Below are 22535 nucleotides of genomic sequence, written 5' to 3'. Positions count from 1 at the left end.
TAGTGATCATTTTAAAAGGTCTGTAAAGAAGAATGGATGGATATTATTTGAGTAGATATTTTTGGCTACAGTCAAAGACTCAAACTCTTACATCTCAAGCACAATGATGGTCTAGATAACAGATACCGTACCATAAAACGCTGATAGGTTGTAAATGGGTGTAAACATGTACAGCAAGCTTATCATTACATACACACTTATCTAAGCAAACACATTTGCTTTCCTAACACTCCATGCTATGCTGTTGGAGTTTTCACCAAACACATTACCACCATTATCAAAAAATTGTTTTTAAAGCCTGTATGTGCTCTAAAGATGAGAGCCGACCACCAAAAACTGCTCAGCCTGTGCCATTTCTAGTAGATACAGCAGATACAGTGAACGGCATTACATTACAGTTCTAGTATAAACACACACTGAGCTACAAATGGATATGCTGGCAGCTCCCAACACCCTGCCTTAGTGCACATTTGCACTCATTGCATTGATCTCTTTCTCTTTATCTGTAATCAGTATGCACACACAGACACATTTTTCATCTGTGCAGTGGACACACCCACACATTCAATTAGAAATTGTTTAGGCGGGTGCCACGAAGGTAAGCTAAATTTAAGGCTTTAATTCCACCTAACAAAAGACGATTATGGGATTAGATTTATGACTAAAGGTCTGAATTTGTATGCAATATTGTCCACTTGGGATTTCTGATCAAGAATTTCATGATGCACTTGTTAATCAAAAACTGGTTCCAATTGGTTACCAGGGATACACTGCTTACATAATTTGCTTACACTGCTTACGTAATTTGCTTTTCAAATAGTTTTGAACATTTACAGAAATATTTTCCATTCTGGACCCACACTTATACTACAATTCACTCAATATGCATGTGCACACCACATTATCAATTTAATAATACACTCAATCTCACTCCAATCTTCAGGAAAATAGAATTCCTTTCATAACTTTTATTGCATTTTTGTAATAGTGGGTAACAAAACTAACAGAACAAATGGACTTTTTAGGATACAAAAACAATGCTATCAAAAACACTTGACGTAACAAATGAAATATCTGATCTATATGTTAGGAATATAACAAAGCATTTATGAAGGTTTTGCATGTTCAAAAAAATGAAGGGCTTCAACAGCAGCCATCTAGTGGACATTATTAGAAAAACAGATTGTCTTTTCTCATGTCACCTGTGGCATGAAAACTTTCTAAGCATTATGAACAGCACTGACACCGAACACTTCTTTTAGTAAAAAAAAAATAAATAAATAACCTTAATGACCTTTCTACACAAAGCTTCACGGTATCAACAATCCTATCGCATAACAAAAATGTATTAATATAAACGTCATCTGAATTTTAGCCTGCACCACCCTCTAATTTTCTGTCTTAAAAATGAATCTTTATCTTTGAGAATTCAGAATATAACAATGCTGTGGCATATTTTTTTAAAATTTAGACATACCTTTAGATTTTAATGAAATGCTCTCGGTATATCGGTTAGAATTCCACCAACGTTTGTGAAACTATAGAAGCAAGGCAAACTGCCTGTGATTATAAGTACTGGTTTCTCAATTCCTGTACCTCAGCCTCAGCCTCACTGACAGACATTTGTGTTTCTCTTAACAAATGTTTTGACGCTGTCTCACATACACTTAACCTCTCAAATAGTCGTTTGCGGCCTACACCCAGTACCCAACGCGGATTCATGTGAAAAGCCACGACTATATTATCCCATACATAATATTTTGGCTTAAGTGGTTCGATATCAAAGAAACCATTATTCATTTTCATGCAATATTTATAGTTATCTGAGGGAGACTGGCAATTCCACGACATGAACCCTTTCCTGTACGCACACAGAAATCTGTTGTCGATGGGTAACCGAGGGTATTTCCTATAGCGTGTTATATGTTGTGGATGCACCACAACTGAATATGCAATCTCTTTCTTGTAGAGCTTGGTGTCTAGAATGCGCAGAATTGGAGCAGTTTCACGGCAGAACTGCTTGCTGTAGGCATGCAGAAGCTCTCTGAGAGTAAAAGTGAAGCGAAAGTTGCCATAACGGGATTCCCTCTGGAATGCAGGTGAAGTAGTGAATTTTTCTAGGAAAGGCTTTTGGTTCCGGCTTTGCCACGGGAAATTGTCCTCAGCAACGGCAATATCAGCAACGGTCACTGAAAGGCCCCACCAGAGAAAGTTATCATTCCCACGGAATCCTCCATCTTTCAAGATTCCATGTAGGGCTTCCTTTTCAGTTACATGACAAACATTGGATGTACTGAAAACACAATCAGGGTACATGGGAACGTTTTCATTTCCCAGGTACCCGTGGTCTGGATTTTCAGCTTCCAGATCAGATAATCTCACATGATTCCCTTCATAATAAATGAAGTTATTGGATCTGGAGTTTCTAGAAAAGTAAGAAAAAAAACACGGTTTTAATTTATCAGGCATTTCATTTGTATATGTTTTACAATTCAACAATATGATACAAAATACTACGATTAAAAAGTGCTTTTGTCAGGCTAATGTATTGTAATACTCCAAGGCATGTACCAAAGTGATGGTAAATTTGGTGTTAATTTAATTTCTAAGTAAACTCAAGTAAGTTAATTTCACTCCAAAGTAGGAGTTAGGACAAGACAATCCCCCCAAAAGGGGTTAACTGTCATATGGACAATTTATCTCTTATTTTATAATTCTAAGTAAAAAAAGACATCTGTCTAAACAATCATCACTTGAACATTTGGGTGGTCATTCCTGTAACGACTTCGAAAATGTGAGAAAGGAAAGTGATTACATCAGCCGTTAGATTTGGTTTACCTGTAAAGCGAGAATTTGAAAAGCAGCATTAAATTTCTCAACTGATATTGTCCATAGTTCATTTTTCTCTAATTAATCTGAAGTGTATATACTTTGTCAATGGATCTGCTGAAGGCTAAAATATTAAGGTACTGTACAGTATGTATATATATATATATATATATATATATATATATATATATATATATATATATATATATATATATACACACACACACACACACACACACACACACACAAACTTATATCTTATCTTATCCTATATATTATATGGTCGTTATTGTATGAGTATATTGCTTCTTAACAAAAAAATTAATTTTTGAAACAAATATAACAAATATGTATAATATGGGAGGTGGTGGCTCGGTTGTTAAAACATTGGACTCTGGATCGGAAGGTCACAAGTTCAAATCCCACCACCACCAAGCTACCAATGCTGGGCCCTTGAGCAAGGCCCTTAACCTTTCCCTGCTCAGTTCTAAGTAGCTCTGGATAAGGGCATCTGCCAAATGCCGTAAATGTAGTTCATTTCAAGCACGATTTGTGTGGTTTTTTTTTTTTTATGAAAAAGAACAAGCAGGATCTTTACTATTACATTTTGAAATATTTTAAAAGTATAAATTTGTCGAATTTTTCTATCATACATCAGCAAAAGTAGTGGGGGGGGAGTGGTGGCTCCAGCGGTTAAGGCGCTGGGTTGCCGATCAGAAGGTCTGGGGTTGAAGCCCCGGTATCGCCAAGCTGCCACTCTTGGGCCCTTGAGCAAGGCCCTTAACCCTCTATGCTCCAGGGGTCCCTTACGAGGGAAATATCAAGGTCCGTGACGTCGGAGTGACGTGGGGCCGCCTTACCGTGGGCTCACCACCTGCAGGAGGGACCGTAAGGGACGGTGCTGTGAGGATTGGGCAGCAGTCGAAGGCGGGGGCCTGCTTAGACTTACGAATTACGGATAAGCGGGAGAAAATTAATGAATGAATGAATGAACATCAGCAAAAGTACTGAAACACCTAGTCTCATTGTTATTAAGAGACGTGCATGTTCCTTTTGTTTCTATGTAACAAACTAGGTTTGATAACAAACTAAGTTGATCAAGTAACTCTGATTCTTACGAGACCCAGTACTTGGTCTTCACCTATTATCCATTTATACTCATCTCTGGGTGAGTTCATATTCTCACATAGGTTTTCATACTATTGCAATGCAGATGGCACTCAACTAATTCTCTCTTTGCCCCTACACAACACTTGTTTCTGCTTTGAACCTCGCACATCTGAAGCTAAATGACTTTTATCCAAGGAGATTTATCTCCACTTCAAGATCTTTTGTAATTTCTATGTATCTACCCTTTACAACTGCATGGTAATCACGAACTAATCAACTGTCATTTTTTTAATCACATTGCATGTGACGCTCATGTTGATTTCTCTTGTACAAAATCAGAATTTCTGTCCACAAAGGTCTCACAGCTGCTTGTTTAGTCCCTCATCACCTGAACACTGGACAACTGCAACTTGCTCATGGCAGGTCTGTCTCTGAAAGACAATCTGTCTCTGCACCTGATTCAAAACGCAACTTTTCTAGGTTCTCCCACACCACCCCACTTCCAGCTGTAAACACATTCATTCTAATTCATTCAGTGGGTCGAGTAATTGAGTTTTTAGTTGTTTTGTCTCGATGTATGGCACAATTTTCAGTTTTTGCTGCGTCCACGATTTTATACTTGGATTTACAAGAAAGGAACAAGTGAAGGAAATGAGAAACCTGTTGCTTTTTTTGTATCGTTTTTTGTGTTGTTATAGGAATGACGTACGATTTTCGATAGTAATCTTCGGCATGGAGTTTCTATCCACAAATATTAAAAAAGTTATGTTTTTTTTTTCTCCAGTTTCTGACAGAATGTTCCAAAAGCTAAACAGGCCAAACTTGCTACAAGTTTAAAAATGAAGGTTATATGAGGTTCAAGTTGATCTGGTTCTCATAGTGAGATAAATAAGTATACAAATAATGCGAGCTGAACAAATGAATAAAATAATAAAGAATTCAAATAGTTCAGGAATAGCATTATTCCCTCCACATGCTACTACTTGGTTAGAAAATAAGACTTATGAAGCTGAACACACACACGACTGCAATTATAACTTTATTAGGTTACGTGTATTGTAACTGTCAATACAATTAATAAATATTTATTTCCGTACCCCAAGTTTGCCATTGTCACGTCTTGTTTTCTATTCTCAGTCTGCAAAAGATCAGCTTCTTCCACACCCCCTATGAAACACACACACACGTAAGTATTTCTTGTATAATAGAAATATGCAATACCATACTTTCATGTCTAGTATTGTCGATATATGCCTGCAAAATACAATACAAATGTTGATTGCTTCATCTTGCATACTCAAATGCTGTTTTTTTTTTGCTTTTTTACAGAAAGAAACCCAACATGGGGGAATTTGTTGAAAGGAGAAATCCCCCATGCACTCCTCAACAAGCAGCCATTATAAGCTTTTGAATTAAAGATAGTTAAACTCACTATGTGGCTTTTGTATTTTTTAAGTACACTTTTATACATAAATACCCGAATTCAGGGTATTGAAAATTGAAAATTTTAACTAAAACCAGGTTAGCTTCTCTGTGTCCTGCTAAGTACTCATACTATATATTAATTCAAATATTAGCCTATTAGCCTATTAGATGAAATATGTACTCACCAATTTAATGAGTCAGGTCTGGTTGTCTGATTAGTTTTGCAATCTGTGGAAACAATGCAGCTCAAACCAGTATAAAAAGACACAGCTCCACCTCCTCTGCCTTCCTTTTTGCATTTTTGCCTGTCAACTGGCCCAAAACTTCAAAAACTTCAAAAACTTCCATCTGATATATATATATATATATATATATATACATACTGTACTGCCTGCTTTTACATGGAAACAGTAATCCAGAGCACAGCTGTAGGCTTACAAAAGAAGGGCTCAACTGTTACAAGCATGTCTGATCAACCCAGGGTCAGAATTACACAAGAACAGCATGCTATTACTTTTTGAGAATGTTTGCATTGTGTTTTTTTCCCCATGCTCCTTCATGGTTACACACATTATTTTTCATCTGTTGTTAAAGCTGGAAAAATATCAAGAGAATAAAAAATGCAGAATTATTACATGTGTAAATATCCAAATAAATATGAATGTATAAATAATAATCAGTATAAATTAGAATATTGCAAGCGTTCAAATCAAGATGTCATCTTAATAATAAAAAGCTGCATAAAGCACTAGTGATCATTTTAAAAGGTCTGTAAAGAAGAATGGATGGATATTATTTGAGTAGATATTTTTGGCTACAGTCAAAGACTCAAACTCTTACATCTCAAGCACAATGATGGTCTAGATAACAGATACCGTACCATAAAACGCTGATAGGTTGTAAATGGGTGTAAACATGTACAGCAAGCTTATCATTACATACACACTTATCTAAGCAAACACATTTGCTTTCCTAACACTCCATGCTATGCTGTTGGAGTTTTCACCAAACACATTACCACCATTATCAAAAAATTGTTTTTAAAGACTGTATGTGCTCTAAAGATGAGAGCCGACCACCAAAAACTGCTCAGCCTGTGCCATTTCTAGTAGATACAGCAGATACAGTGAACGGCATTACATTACAGTTCTAGTATAAACACACACTGAGCTACAAATGGATATGCTGGCAGCTCCCAACACCCTGCCTTAGTGCACATTTGCACTCATTGCATTGATCTCTTTCTCTTTATCTGTAATCAGTATGCACACACAGACACATTTTTCATCTGTGCAGTGGACACACCCACACATTCAATTAGAAATTGTTTAGGCGGGTGCCACGAAGGTAAGCTAAATTTAAGGCTTTAATTCCACCTAACAAAAGACGATTATGGGATTAGATTTATGACTAAAGGTCTGAATTTGTATGCAATTTTGTCCACTTGGGATTTCTGATCAAGAATTTCATGATGCACTTGTTAATCAAAAACTGGTTCCAATTGGTTACCAGGGATACACTGCTTACATAATTTGCTTACACTGCTTACGTAATTTGCTTTTCAAATAGTTTTGAACATTTACAGAAATATTTTCCATTCTGGACCCACACTTATACTACAATTCACTCAATATGCATGTGCACACCACATTATCAATTTAATAATACACTCAATCTCACTCCAATCTTGAGGAAAATAGAATTCCTTTCATAACTTTTATTGCATTTTTGTAATAGTGGGTAACAAAACTAACAGAACAAATGGACTTTTTAGGATACAAAAACAATGCTATCAAAAACACTTGACGTAACAAATGAAATATCTGATCTATATGTTAGGAATATAACAAAGCATTTATGAAGGTTTTGCATGTTCAAAAAAATGAAGGGCTTCAACAGCAGCCATCTAGTGGACATTATTAGAAAAACAGATTGTCTTTTCTCATGTCACCTGTGGCATGAAAACTTTCTAAGCATTATGAACAGCACTGACACCGAACACTTCTTTTAGTAAAAAAAATAATAATAATAACCTTAATGACCTTTCTACACAAAGCTTCACGGTATCAACAATCCTATCGCATAACAAAAATGTATTAATATAAACGTCATCTGAATTTTAGCCTGCACCACCCTCTAATTTTCTGTCTTAAAAATGAATCTTTATCTTTGAGAATTCAGAATATAACAATGCTGTGGCATATTTTTTTAAAATTTAGACATACCTTTAGATTTTAATGAAATGCTCTCGGTATATCGGTTAGAATTCCACCAACGTTTGTGAAACTATAGAAGCAAGGCAAACTGCCTGTGATTATAAGTACTGGTTTCTCAATTCCTGTACCTCAGCCTCAGCCTCACTGACAGACATTTGTGTTTCTCTTAACAAATGTTTTGACGCTGTCTCACATACACTTAACCTCTCAAATAGTCGTTTGCGGCCTACACCCAGTACCCAACGCGGATTCATGTGAAAAGCCACGACTATATTATCCCATACATAATATTTTGGCTTAAGTGGTTCGATATCAAAGAAACCATTATTCATTTTCATGCAATATTTATAGTTATCTGAGGGAGACTGGCAATTCCACGACATGAACCCTTTCCTGTACGCACACAGAAATCTGTTGTCGATGGGTAACCGAGGGTATTTCCTATAGCGTGTTATATGTTGTGGATGCACCACAACTGAATATGCAATCTCTTTCTTGTAGAGCTTGGTGTCTAGAATGCGCAGAATTGGAGCAGTTTCACGGCAGAACTGCTTGCTGTAGGCATGCAGAAGCTCTCTGAGAGTAAAAGTGAAGCGAAAGTTGCCATAACGGGATTCCCTCTGGAATGCAGGTGAAGTAGTGAATTTTTCTAGGAAAGGCTTTTGGTTCCGGCTTTGCCACGGGAAATTGTCCTCAGCAACGGCAATATCAGCAACGGTCACTGAAAGGCCCCACCAGAGAAAGTTATCATTCCCACGGAATCCTCCATCTTTCAAGATTCCATGTAGGGCTTCCTTTTCAGTTACATGACAAACATTGGATGTACTGAAAACACAATCAGGGTACATGGGAACGTTTTCATTTCCCAGGTACCCGTGGTCTGGATTTTCAGCTTCCAGATCAGATAATCTCACATGATTCCCTTCATAATAAATGAAGTTATTGGATCTGGAGTTTCTAGAAAAGTAAGAAAAAAAACACGGTTTTAATTTATCAGGCATTTCATTTGTATATGTTTTACAATTCAACAATATGATACAAAATACTACGATTAAAAAGTGCTTTTGTCAGGCTAATGTATTGTAATACTCCAAGGCATGTACCAAAGTGATGGTAAATTTGGTGTTAATTTAATTTCTAAGTAAACTCAAGTAAGTTAATTTCACTCCAAAGTAGGAGTTAGGACAAGACAATCCCCCCAAAAGGGGTTAACTGTCATATGGACAATTTATCTCTTATTTTATAATTCTAAGTAAAAAAAGACATCTGTCTAAACAATCATCACTTGAACATTTGGGTGGTCATTCCTGTAACGACTTCGAAAATGTGAGAAAGGAAAGTGATTACATCAGCCGTTAGATTTGGTTTACCTGTAAAGCGAGAATTTGAAAAGCAGCATTAAATTTCTCAACTGATATTGTCCATAGTTCATTTTTCTCTAATTAATCTGAAGTGTATATACTTTGTCAATGGATCTGCTGAAGGCTAAAATATTAAGGTACTGTACAGTATGTATATATATATATATATATATATATATATATATATATATATATATATATATATATATATATATATATATATATACACACACACACACACACACACACACACACACAAACTTATATCTTATCTTATCCTATATATTATATGGTCGTTATTGTATGAGTATATTGCTTCTTAACAAAAAAATTAATTTTTGAAACAAATATAACAAATATGTATAATATGGGAGGTGGTGGCTCGGTTGTTAAAACATTGGACTCTGGATCGGAAGGTCACAAGTTCAAATCCCACCACCACCAAGCTACCAATGCTGGGCCCTTGAGCAAGGCCCTTAACCTTTCCCTGCTCAGTTCTAAGTAGCTCTGGATAAGGGCATCTGCCAAATGCCGTAAATGTAGTTCATTTCAAGCACGATTTGTGTGGTTTTTTTTTTTTTATGAAAAAGAACAAGCAGGATCTTTACTATTACATTTTGAAATATTTTAAAAGTATAAATTTGTCGAATTTTTCTATCATACATCAGCAAAAGTAGTGGGGGGGGAGTGGTGGCTCCAGCGGTTAAGGCGCTGGGTTGCCGATCAGAAGGTCTGGGGTTGAAGCCCCGGTATCGCCAAGCTGCCACTCTTGGGCCCTTGAGCAAGGCCCTTAACCCTCTATGCTCCAGGGGTCCCTTACGAGGGAAATATCAAGGTCCGTGACGTCGGAGTGACGTGGGGCCGCCTTACCGTGGGCTCACCACCTGCAGGAGGGACCGTAAGGGACGGTGCTGTGAGGATTGGGCAGCAGTCGAAGGCGGGGGCCTGCTTAGACTTACGAATTACGGATAAGCGGGAGAAAATTAATGAATGAATGAATGAACATCAGCAAAAGTACTGAAACACCTAGTCTCATTGTTATTAAGAGACGTGCATGTTCCTTTTGTTTCTATGTTACAAACTAGGTTTGATAACAAACTAAGTTGATCAAGTAACTCTGATTCTTACGAGACCCAGTACTTGGTCTTCACCTATTATCCATTTATACTCATCTCTGGGTGAGTTCATATTCTCACATAGGTTTTCATACTATTGCAATGCAGATGGCACTCAACTAATTCTCTCTTTGCCCCTACACAACACTTGTTTCTGCTTTGAACCTCGCACATCTGAAGCTAAATGACTTTTATCCAAGGAGATTTATCTCCACTTCAAGATCTTTTGTAATTTCTATGTATCTACCCTTTACAACTGCATGGTAATCACGAACTAATCAACTGTCATTTTTTTAATCACATTGCATGTGACGCTCATGTTGATTTCTCTTGTACAAAATCAGAATTTCTGTCCACAAAGGTCTCACATCTGCTTGTTTAGTCCCTCATCACCTGAACACTGGACAACTGCAACTTGCTCATGGCAGGTCTGTCTCTGAAAGACAATCTGTCTCTGCACCTGATTCAAAACGCAACTTTTCTAGGTTCTCCCACACCACCCCACTTCCAGCTGTAAACACATTCATTCTAATTTATTCAGTGGGTCGAGTAATTGAGTTTTTAGTTGTTTTGTCTCGATGTATGGCACAATTTTCAGTTTTTGCTGCGTCCACGATTTTATACTTGGATTTACAAGAAAGGAACAAGTGAAGGAAATGAGAAACCTGTTGCTTTTTTTGTATCGTTTTTTGTGTTGTTATAGGAATGACGTACGATTTTCGATAGTAATCTTCGGCATGGAGTTTCTATCCACAAATATTAAAAAAGTTATGTTTTTTTTTTCTCCAGTTTCTGACAGAATGTTCCAAAAGCTAAACAGGCCAAACTTGCTACAAGTTTAAAAATGAAGGTTATATGAGGTTCAAGTTGATCTGGTTCTCATAGTGAGATAAATAAGTATACAAATAATGCGAGCTGAACAAATGAATAAAATAATAAAGAATTCAAATAGTTCAGGAATAGCATTATTCCCTCCACATGCTACTACTTGGTTAGAAAATAAGACTTATGAAGCTGAACACACACACGACTGCAATTATAACTTTATTAGGTTACGTGTATTGTAACTGTCAATACAATTAATAAATATTTATTTCCGTACCCCAAGTTTGCCATTGTCACGTCTTGTTTTCTATTCTCAGTCTGCAAAAGATCAGCTTCTTCCACACCCCCTATGAAACACACACACACGTAAGTATTTCTTGTATAATAGAAATATGCAATACCATACTTTCATGTCTAGTATTGTCGATATATGCCTGCAAAATACAATACAAATGTTGATTGCTTCATCTTGCATACTCAAATGCTGTTTTTTTTTGCTTTTTTACAGAAAGAAACCCAACATGGGGGAATTTGTTGAAAGGAGAAATCCCCCATGCACTCCTCAACAAGCAGCCATTATAAGCTTTTGAATTAAAGATAGTTAAACTCACTATGTGGCTTTTGTATTTTTTAAGTACACTTTTATACATAAATACCCGAATTCAGGGTATTGAAAATTGAAAATTTTAACTAAAACCAGGTTAGCTTCTCTGTGTCCTGCTAAGTACTCATACTATATATTAATTCAAATATTAGCCTATTAGCCTATTAGATGAAATATGTACTCACCAATTTAATGAGTCAGGTCTGGTTGTCTGATTAGTTTTGCAATCTGTGGAAACAATGCAGCTCAAACAAGTATAAAAAGACACAGCTCCACCTCCTCTGCCTTCCTTTTTTGCATTTTTGCCTGTCAACTGGCCCAAAACTTCAAAAACTTCCATCTGATATATATATATATATATATATATATATATATATATATATATATATATACATACTTTTTTTTTCATTTATTTTTATTATTTAGTTTTTTTGTATTGTTTATTTTTTTCCCCCAACAGAATTTAGGTGTTCATTTACAATCATTTTTATCCAATTATTTATTTAAGCCACCCTCTGTTTGTTTTTGTTTTTTTGCCCTTGATTTATTTATCTTGGTTAAAAATAATTAAGAAAATAAACCCAAATAGCCAAAAATGAAAGAACTATTAACATTAATTTTGCACATAAACATTACACTTTTTTGTACAGGAATACATGCAAATTGACTTAATATATCTAAAACCACACACACACACACACACACACACACACACACACACACACACACACACACACACACACACACACACACACACACACACACACACAATTAATTTAAGTGCTGATAACAATCTACTATTCAAATAATATCTGGTCAATGGTTTCTGTCATTATCATGTCAATAGTCCTCATTTCTGAATCTTTCAGTAAAGGTGTGTGTAAACTAAAAATACATACTTTGTACTCACGTGTTAATAAATGAAAATTACATGTACGAAATAACAAAATAATAATTCGCTAAACTTTTCTCAATAAACGATACATTAAAAGGTAAAGTTCATAGAGAGCTGAAGACGAAATAATGTATAATGATGTCAAATCACTGCTACCTTCCAATAATAAGTGTATACAGTGTCTGATCAAGATATATAAAAGATCAGAGAGATAACAAGCACTTCAGTGTCAATGTCAACAATGTTGTGCCAGATCATCCAATAAGTCCCGTGAGTCATCTCGAAACCTATAACGTATTACCATGTGGCTTAGATATTATGGTGGTGGTTGGAAACTTCAATTCAGTGTAAGGTGAAACGAAACCTACAGGCATGTTTCAACATGCCTAAACATAGCTGTTCATGACGAAACAAAAACCAAAATTTTCTTAATGTTTCCATTTCTCGCCGAATAAATGGCTGTGGTTTGAATAGAACATTTCTGTCGAAATGAAATATGAAATTTTATTGAAGCGTTCCACGGTTTACATTTGATAGATCATCAGACCGTATCATACCAGCTGACCCAGAAAACTCATCTAAATCAGTGAATAATTTGTGGCTTTCAGACCAGGCTGATACCAAAGCTAAAAAACATCGAAACTCAAACCAGTTCAGAAAAACCCACAGCTCCACCTTTTCAACTGACTTTTTAACTTATTTATTTACTCTCATATTCAATCTTCAGACACTTTTAAATAAAGACTGCTTTGTTTCTAAACACATATGCTGTATTTTCCTATTAAGAGTACGACCATGAAGAGACCATGGTCATTTCTATATTTTGAAGAATAAACTAAAATTTAAAATAAAACAAGAATACACATATTTTAGAGTTACACACACTCCCTCTATCACATTACTGTTATTGTAGTGCTGAGAATGATCAACCCCTCAAATAATATCTGGTCATTGGTTCATTTCCACTGCCTGAAAAATGAAATACAGTCAGAAACTGTGTACTATGGTGTCTTTAAAATAAAAAAAAGTTCATTATAATAAACAAAAAGAATCAATTTACGATATGTTAATCACAGTTCTGCTACTTTGCTGTGTATTTCTGTTGGGTAAACCCATATGTTATCAGAGAGTTATGTGTATGTGTGTGTGTGTGTCTCTGTGTGTTGTTTGTGCACCTCAAGCCACCCAGGAAACCCTTAAAGAGACAATGGTCGCGGAATTCCAGAAAGTTAGGTGTTTTTGCAAGGGAAATCCCTGCCTGATGTAAGAAACATTTTAAAACTGTATAAAAGTCTAACGGAAAACAAAGTCAAAACATTAAACGGAAGTGTTTGAAGTTACAGCACAAACACAGCCTTTTTATAATCTTTTTACAGCATAGATAACAACCCTTATTCTTAATTGTGAATGTTTACTCATCTCTAATTCAATAAATCAGGTATGTCGCATAGCACCATTATTTGCAAAAGGTACGGTACTTTCTCCTTCCAGTGATTTAATGGTGGCAGAGCCCGAAATTAACGGAAACTAATTGTGTTGGGAGCGAAACTCCCTTTAAGGCTGGCAAAGGAACTACTGACCATGAATGAGACTTATGCTTTTGACCCACTCGCACATATTAGGCCTTACTTGTGGATATACAAAGTGCACTTTTCTTTGGTTATACTGAGTGGTAGAAATATCAAAAAGTAATAAAAAAAAAGAAATAACATTGTGAATGTAAACAAATAATTAATAACATAAAATAAATCAAAAGGAATGACTTAAGAAATAACTAATAATAATGTGGCATGTGCTACAAAAAAACACCATACTGGATGGAAAGGATTTATTTCTGTCTAATGTCTTGTGCAGTTTTCTAGATTATACTTCTGTAGACTTTCATGTTAACTTGTTTATTTACATCTTTGAAAAAATGAAAAAGTAAAAGAATGTATATTACAGTCATTGCTAGTCTAATTCATCCTATTATACTGTTTGGCCTTGATGGTCTGTGTTCTGAACAATGATTAAAGTAATGTGAAAGCTATCAAAATGCCATTTTTTCTGAGCAGGCCAATACGAAAGGGAGAAAATGTTATCTCAGTGACTAACCATGACATGGTTTCTTGTCCCGGGTGGATCTGATATCTTCACACAACAGTTTCTAACGTTATACAGAGCTGTGCAGACAACGAACAGCTGGGTGAAACTATGAAGAATGGAGAATGAATAGACTGAGTACAGAGGATGCATTGACTAGACCTGGATGACAGCAAGGTAATGAATCTAAATAAATCTCAAATGTGGTCAACAGAAATGTAGTTCAGACCTTTGAGAACTCTTGGGATGAGTGTTTTTTTTTTAAATACTCAAAGCAGCTTGACTGAGATAGTATTTGTGATGTGAACATTAGAAGATCAACACTTCCAAAAACAGATAAAGTGAATAAATCAATTAATAAAGTACTTAAAAAGAAAGAAAGTAAAAAAAGAAAGAAAACTCACCCTGCATTTTCACGGTTTTTACTTCTAAATAATGTCATACAATCAATACCGTCATCAGTGATGTAGAAAACACTGGCTTTTATCAGCTATACAGAGGCATGTATTAATAAGAATGAACAAACTAACAACTATACAAAAAATACCCTTAAAAAACATACAAATCAAATCCAATCCTAACAAATCCAATAAAAACATGAAGAAATCAAACCACAACTTGCTTTGAGAATGAAAATTGAGAAGTAATAGCTACAATCAAACTGGCATAAAAAAAAATGCTAACCAGAAAAGAACTGCTTAATAATTTAAATGAGGAATCGTTTGTCAACCAGAGTTTTTCTGGCTAAGTTCCTGCGTCCTGAGACATTTCGAATCAGCCTGAAGATCTGCGAGAAGACACATACACACAGATTCTGATTATCATCTAATTGATTCTGAACAGTCATAACCATTCAAAAATATTCAGACCTAATAAAAACATTTGGCTTGAGAATAAAATAATTGTAACGATTTAATTGCTGAATTTACATATATAAACTACAATAAAAAAAATGGGTCAGTCAGAAATGTAACATCATGTTGTGAAAAGTAAATCCATTAATCTTAAAAATTCACATTTAAGATTACCGTCTTTAATTTAATTTAAAGATAATTATCATTATACATTAAACAATTCAATTCAATTTGTATAGCGCTTTTAAGAATAAACATTGTCTCAAAGCAGCTTTACACAGATAATGTGATGATAAAAATGAATAAGATGGTTTTTATAAGTGTAAGTTTGTCCCTGATGAGTGAGCCGGTGGCGACTGTGGCAAGAAAAAACTCCCTGAGATGGCATAAGGAAGAAACCTTGAGAGGAACCAGAGTCAAGAGGAAACCTATCCTCATCTGGGTTGCACCGAATGTCCATTTATTACAGATAAACAATCTTAGTGATGGTGATCAGATGTGAACTGTTGACATTAACTATAGTCCAAATCCATCCTCAAAGCTCATGTTCTTACTCTGTAAACACGCTTAGAAACTTATTTTCTTCACAGGTTTTGACCAGCACAAAATCGACAAAAGAGAATGGATATATTTCATTTCTGATCTCTCCCTGGATAAAGATGAAAAGGTGTAATTAGAAGCACTGTATGAGGGCCAAGACTTCAAGTAGTCAATAGACTAAATTAAGTTAGGTTTATTTCAATAGCGCTTTTTACAACAGACATTGTCTTGAAGCAGCTTTACAGAATTTAAGAGTTAAGGTGAGCGATGTGTATTGACCCCTGATGAGCAGCCATGGCGACTGTGGCAAGGAAAAACTCCCTTAGATGACATGAGAAAGAAACCTTGAGAGGAACCAGACTCAAAAGGGGAACCCATCCTCATTTGGGTGACATCTAGAGTGTAATTATAAATAATGAATCAAAACACTGGAGAGTGAGAACTAACATGATCATAACTCAGTATACTCAAAAAAGAAAGATTATATGATGAGAACCGTCAGCAAAATCAATATCTATACACCTTAACTAAATGATTATTGAGCATCCATTACTGGAAACTCCGAAAGGGATTGTGTTAGGTCTGTGGGAGACTATATAATGGGTCTGAGAGCTATTTAAGTACCTGATAAAAACCAAGATGTTCAAAGTTTAAAATTCGCCTTATCAGAATATACTTTACATTATGCTAGGTATACATGAAATTTTTTTTTTATTATTTTTTTTTAGGTAATTAAACATTTCCATCCCTTTTGAACACACACCTGCACCCACACAGAAATATACTGACCAGTTGCTGTACATATGTTAATACAGCTGCAAGAATGTAGTTCTGGCTTCCAAGATCGACGACACAGAAAAAGAGTGTGTCAAAGATCAAGAGCGTCGCCTCGTTCCCGTAGAAAAGCACCTCTGCGAAGGAGTGAGAATCATCTGGGAAGAAAATGCAATTCCATTTGATTTAAAATGCATTTTTAACAATGGAAATGGTCGCAAAGCAGCTTCATGGATATCGGAATACAGGTATAAACTTACAGGTATTCCTAGGAAAGACATGAGCCACAAAAACTAATGTACAACATTTACATTTTTGTAAATGAAAAAAAAAAAGCTCCTTAATAATTTTTTAATAATTAAAAACTTACCATTATAGAAAATGCTTTTGTCGAGCGGTTCAATGAACTCCATTCCGATTACTCTTTCGAAGAGAAGTTTATCTTTAATAATATAATCCATCTCACGATGACCCTGTTACAGGAAGCATAAAAAGATGACCGTGCTGAACACAGTGCCATGATCATGAGTAATAAAAATGAAGTTTGCAAGTCTCACGTGGTCGATAACAGAGGCGAGAAATCGGTTCATTGTGTGATAGGCTCTTGTGTTCTGCTCGAAAGGGTTTGGCGAGGCATCGATCAATCGCGAGGGCCCATTACTCTGTGTAATGATAGAAGAGAAATTAATTGTATGCTCAGTAACATTAGTGAGGTCCAAAAAAACTAGCATTTCTAGGAACAACTGGTATATCAATCTATATGCCCTGACTGTCATGCTAAATCACTAGCTATGTGGTTACTATCTAAACTAAGTGGTTAGTAAGTTTCTGCTACTAAATAAAAATTAACTTGTGATCTTATAATGTGTCCAACGGTGTCATCAAAATGTTGGTCTACTGTAATTTAAATGAATGAATTCCTAGTTCACCTACAATGGAGTTCAACCACCTGTTCATACTGGTGCTGTTGAGGTTTCTTCCTAGAAAATCATCTCTACCATCTTTACCTATGAAGTACGTCTATGACTCTCTATGTGACATCGTCGCTGTCGACAACCATAAACTTCTTATTGGATTAAAAAAAATCGCAGCATCAACCAGTAAACATCACAAAACCCTCAATAAAAAGATATTTGATGTGTTATAAGGAGATATAAATATGCTAAATATAAAAATATTAAATGTGTTTTGAGGAACTCCAATAAGGAAATCCATATCCCAATGAAAAAAAATATTTAGGATGAAAGTGTGTGCTTACTCTGTTGAGCGGCTCCAATATGCGATCATACTGCGCCCTCAGACGACTTGTAATGGAGATCTGAAAAGTCTGAATGTCAGAATTAGGTGCCAGTCCTCTCTGGCCGCATAGATTCTCCTATGAAATGCATGCACACATAAGCACCCACACACACACACGCACACAAACACACACACAAACACACACACACACACACACACACACACACACACACACACACACACACACACACACACACACACACACACACACACACACACACACACACACAGGGAACACATTAGTATCAAGCATCAATACATATTTAAAAAATCGATTCGATGATTCAAATCTTACAGCTTCTTTCTTTAGGTTCAAGTTCATCTCCTCCATGTTCGTGTCGGCGTGGCCATGAACAGACCGGCCGTGGATGTAGTAGCCGAAACAGCGCAGAGAAAGCAGCAGCACCGATACCTAAAACGCACCCAATAGAGAAACACATACAACAAACACAATAATTCATTAAAAAAAATCCCTAAAGTATGAATTAGTGTTATAATTTAGTGAATGACAAAAGCAATGGGCATGTTGTGTGCTTTAACCGAAAAGAATAACTGCAAAGAAGGGGAAGGGTTAGAAGGTTTACAGTAATTGACAGTAATTGCTGTGAAAATTAAGCACAACTAGAGACTGAAGAATGTCTGAAAGTTTAAAGAAAAAAAAAAAATTATATATATATATATATATATATATATATATATATATATATATACATTTTTTTTTTATGTAAACCTTTTTACGTAAACTTTACGATCTTTGTTGTCCTCATAATTTTTTCTTAAAATAAATAAAATAAAAAAAAAAAAAAAAATATATATATATATATATATATATATATATATATATATATATATATATATATATATATATATATATATATATATATATACAAATTTTTTTTTATTATTAATTAAATTATTTTTATTATTATTTTTAAATAAAAAATTATGAGGACAACAAAGATCGTAATGAAGAAGAAGTTTATAACCGTATAGCAGTCACAAAATACATGAAGCACTTAGGGTTCATCGGAGTCAGAAAGAACCCAGTCATCCTTTAAATGTAAATTAAATGTAGGACATGCATGAAAGAACAAAAGGCTGGGTGATACCACTCTCGAGCCGGAGGTTAGCAGGTGGTAATCACCGGTATTTACAACTTTGCTGTTGCCGGCCTCCCAGCGATTCGGGTCAGGGTATTGTTTAAATGATAATCATTGTCTCAGACACCCTTTGGTTAGAGATAGTCCTTGATGGCTTGCTGCCTCTCCCAGACTCATTAAAGTTAGACTATGATTAAGATTGATAACACTGAAATTCTACATCAAACTATATAACTATTTTTGTGAAATTTAAGCCGTTTTGCGGATGAGCTTAATTTGATATATAGTAAAACCCTATTGGACGAGCAACTATCCAAAAACTACATGGCCTTGTGTGAAAAAGTGTTTGCCTCCTAAACCTAATAACTGGTTGGGCCATCCTTAGCAGCATCAACTGCAATCAAGCCTTTTATCACAGCAAGTCTTCCAAGTCCTAATGCAGCAAAACAGCCCCAGACCATCACACTACCACCACCATATTTTACTGTTGGTATAATATTCTTTTTCTGAAATGCGGTGTTTCTTTTACACCAAATGTAATGGGACACACAGCTTTCAAAATGTTTAACTTTTGTCTCGTCAGTTCACAGAGTATTTTCCCAAAAGTCTTGGGGATCATCAAGATGTCTTCTGGCAAAACTGAGACGAGCCTTTATGTTCTTTTTGCTCAGCAGCGGTTTTCGTCTTGGAACTCTGCCATGCAGACTATTTTAGAGTCATGAACACTGACTTTAACTGAGGCAAGTGAGGCCTGCAGTTCTTTGGATGTTGTTGTGGGGTCTTTTGTGACCTCTTGGATAAGTCGTCGCTGTGCTCTTGGGGTAATTTTGGTCGGCCTGCTACTTTTGGGAAGGTTCTCCACTGTTCCATGTTTTTGCCATTTGAGAATAATGGCTCTCACTGGGGTTCCCTGGAGTCCGAAAGCTTTAGAAATGGCTTTTTAACCTTTTCCAGACTGATAGAAGTATCTCAATTACTTTCTTTCTCATTTGTTTCTGAATGTCTTTGGATCTCTGCATAATGTCTAGCTTTTGAGGATCTTTTGGTCGACTTTACTTTGTCAGGCAGGTCCTATTTAAGAGATTTCTTGAATGTGAATAGGTGTAGCAGTAATCAGGCCTGGGTGTGGCAAGAGAAATTTAACTCTACTGTGATAAACCACAGTTTTAAAAGGGGACAAACACTTTTTCACACAGGGCCATGTCGTTTTGGATTTTGTTTTCCCTTAATAATAAAAACCTTCATTTAAAAACTGCATGTTGTGTTCACTTGTGTAATCTTTTACTAATATTTAAATTAGTTTTATGATCTGAAACATTAAAGTGTGACAAACATGCAAAACAATAAGAAATCAGGAAGGGGGCAAACACTTTTTCATACCACTGTATAATACAATAATTATGTCATTATAAATAGGCTTCTTCAAATTTAATACCTGTACCATTTTTATTTTCATATGAATTTTCTCTTCTTGCTTATTACTTAGTGGAAAATCTATGTGCATATCTCCATTTTTGCCCAGTGAAGAGAGTTGATTGCTCAGTAATAGGGACGTGCATCTCCATAACTAAGGCAGTGCGATCTGATTTTGATTTTGATTTGATTCAACACAGTGCGATTCAATGCTGTACGTTGCAATGGAAAAAATGCTATGCAATTCAATATGGTACATTGGAGTGCACCTCTACTGGGATATTTGGTAAGGTCAACTGATGAGGCCCTGCCTTTAGACAATAATACCGACCGTAGACGAGTGACAAGTCTAATGGACGTACAAAAGGAAGGACATTTTAAATTCATATTTTCACTTCCCACTTCTCACAAAAAACATAGTGTCTTTGCATATCTTCTTTTCTGGGTCAGCTCACCAGAGAGTCACTATAGCAGTCATTTTCGCTTGTACTTAACTTGTGCATGTTATTAGGCTTGCAAATGGTTTTATTGTGTTAGTTTTTAAGGTGCGATTACATTCTGAAAAACGGCATAAAGAATACATCTGCTATGCAGACTCACGTTGCTGATGGAGCAGAGATCCACGAACTGGCGAATCTTATCTTCCACAAAGCGATCGTAGAAAACTGAGAAGAAGATGATCTGGAGAAAAGAAACATACTGTACGTTTATGTTTGTATATGTACATGTATATGTATATGCTAAACCCTGGATGTGTAAGGAATAAAATAGAATTTACTTTCCATGAAGTTGATCATTTATCCAGTTTTTTTATTCCATTTACTGGACACCATGACAATTTGTCTACCATGACATTTGCAACTAATTATATTGTAGTGAAGCATTTGCAAGACAAATTTACTTATTACATACACTATATTGCCAAAAGTATTGGGTCACCTGACATTTCCTGCTATATGTGGTTATTTTCCAAACTGTTACCATAAATCTGGAGGAGCTCAATTCTATAGGACGTCTTTAAATGCGCTATAATAAAATTTTCCATTCACTTAAACTTGGAAACCCAAACCTGTTGCAACATGGTTATGCCCCTGTGCACAAAGTGAGCTCCTTGAACATCTGGTTTACATGCTTTGGAGAGAAAGATCTTGAGTGGTCTGCTATAGAGCTCTGATCTCATCCCTACTGAACATCTTTGGAATGAATTGGAACTCTGACTGCACCCCAGGTCTCCTCACCTACATAAGTAGCAAATTCCCCTTATTTTCCCGATATCACCTTTTTTTTCAGTTCCCCTTATCTTCAAACCTTGGTTCTCCACCCCTTTCTGTGATTCCATATTTGGGTTTTCCTGTTCAACTCCATTACCCTTTCTCTGTTTTAATTTTAAAAAGTATGTGTTTAAAACCTTCACTCTCTCTGGTACAGCCAGGTACCGCTTCATCCTGTTTTTAGCCTTTCACGTGTGGACAACCTTTTTGCATTCTATTTTGTCTTCCTGCATCTGCAATGTGTAAGTGTTCTGCTTTTCTACTTTTCTGAACTGACTATGTTACATATATATATATATATATATATATATATATATATATATATATATATATATATATATATATTATATATATATACATATATATATATATATATATATATATATATATATATATACATATATATATATATATATATATATATATATATATATATATATATATATATATATATATATATATATATATATATATATATATATATATGTATATATATACATATATATATGTATATATATACATATATATATGTATATATATACATATATGTAATATATATATATATATATATATATATATATATATATATATATATATATATATATATATATATATATATATACACACACATATACATATATATATATATATATATATATATATATATATGTATATATAATCTATATAAATACTCTATAGTGGAGAGAGCTTATCCTATGACAAATGTTTGTATTATTGGTGTGTGTGTGTGTGTGTGTGTGTGAGTGAGTATGGGTACCTGAATGAATCCAATGCTGAGCCACACAGCAGCTGCCACACCGT

At 35.2% G+C, this 22535-nt stretch overlaps 1 protein-coding gene and 1 long non-coding RNA gene across 2 annotated transcripts in view; both read right to left on the bottom strand.

The window, feature by feature from the left end:
* Nucleotides 1-938: 938 nt before the first annotated feature.
* On the bottom strand, nucleotides 939-5689 carry LOC310719886. The gene is made up of 3 exons (XR_014531581.1): nucleotides 5550-5689; nucleotides 5037-5106; nucleotides 939-2425 (listed from the first exon to the last, which is right to left on the bottom strand). It is a non-coding gene; the product is annotated as an uncharacterized lncRNA (long non-coding RNA).
* A 9179-nt stretch (nucleotides 5690-14868) lies between these two features.
* tmem67 (transmembrane protein 67) overlaps nucleotides 14869-22535 on the bottom strand; it is a gene marked incomplete at its 5' end in the record, with an annotated part of 30404 nt that continues 22737 nt past the window's right edge. Inside the window, 7 exons of the mRNA XM_083530086.1 lie at nucleotides 14869-15249; nucleotides 16646-16788; nucleotides 17001-17103; nucleotides 17188-17292; nucleotides 17889-18005; nucleotides 18225-18341; nucleotides 21043-21189. Of these exons, the coding sequence (XP_083386212.1) occupies nucleotides 15169-15249; nucleotides 16646-16788; nucleotides 17001-17103; nucleotides 17188-17292; nucleotides 17889-18005; nucleotides 18225-18341; nucleotides 21043-21189 (813 nt within the window). The 3' untranslated portion in view covers nucleotides 14869-15168. The remainder of the gene's footprint in view (nucleotides 15250-16645; nucleotides 16789-17000; nucleotides 17104-17187; nucleotides 17293-17888; nucleotides 18006-18224; nucleotides 18342-21042; nucleotides 21190-22535) is intronic.

The sequence above is a fragment of the Silurus aristotelis genome (assembly GCF_946808225.1).
Source record: "Silurus aristotelis genome assembly, chromosome: 25".
In the NCBI taxonomy this organism is placed as follows: domain Eukaryota; kingdom Metazoa; phylum Chordata; class Actinopteri; order Siluriformes; family Siluridae; genus Silurus; species Silurus aristotelis.
Note: the sequence above shows the minus strand (reverse complement) of the source record. Positions and strands in the feature narration are given on the sequence as shown.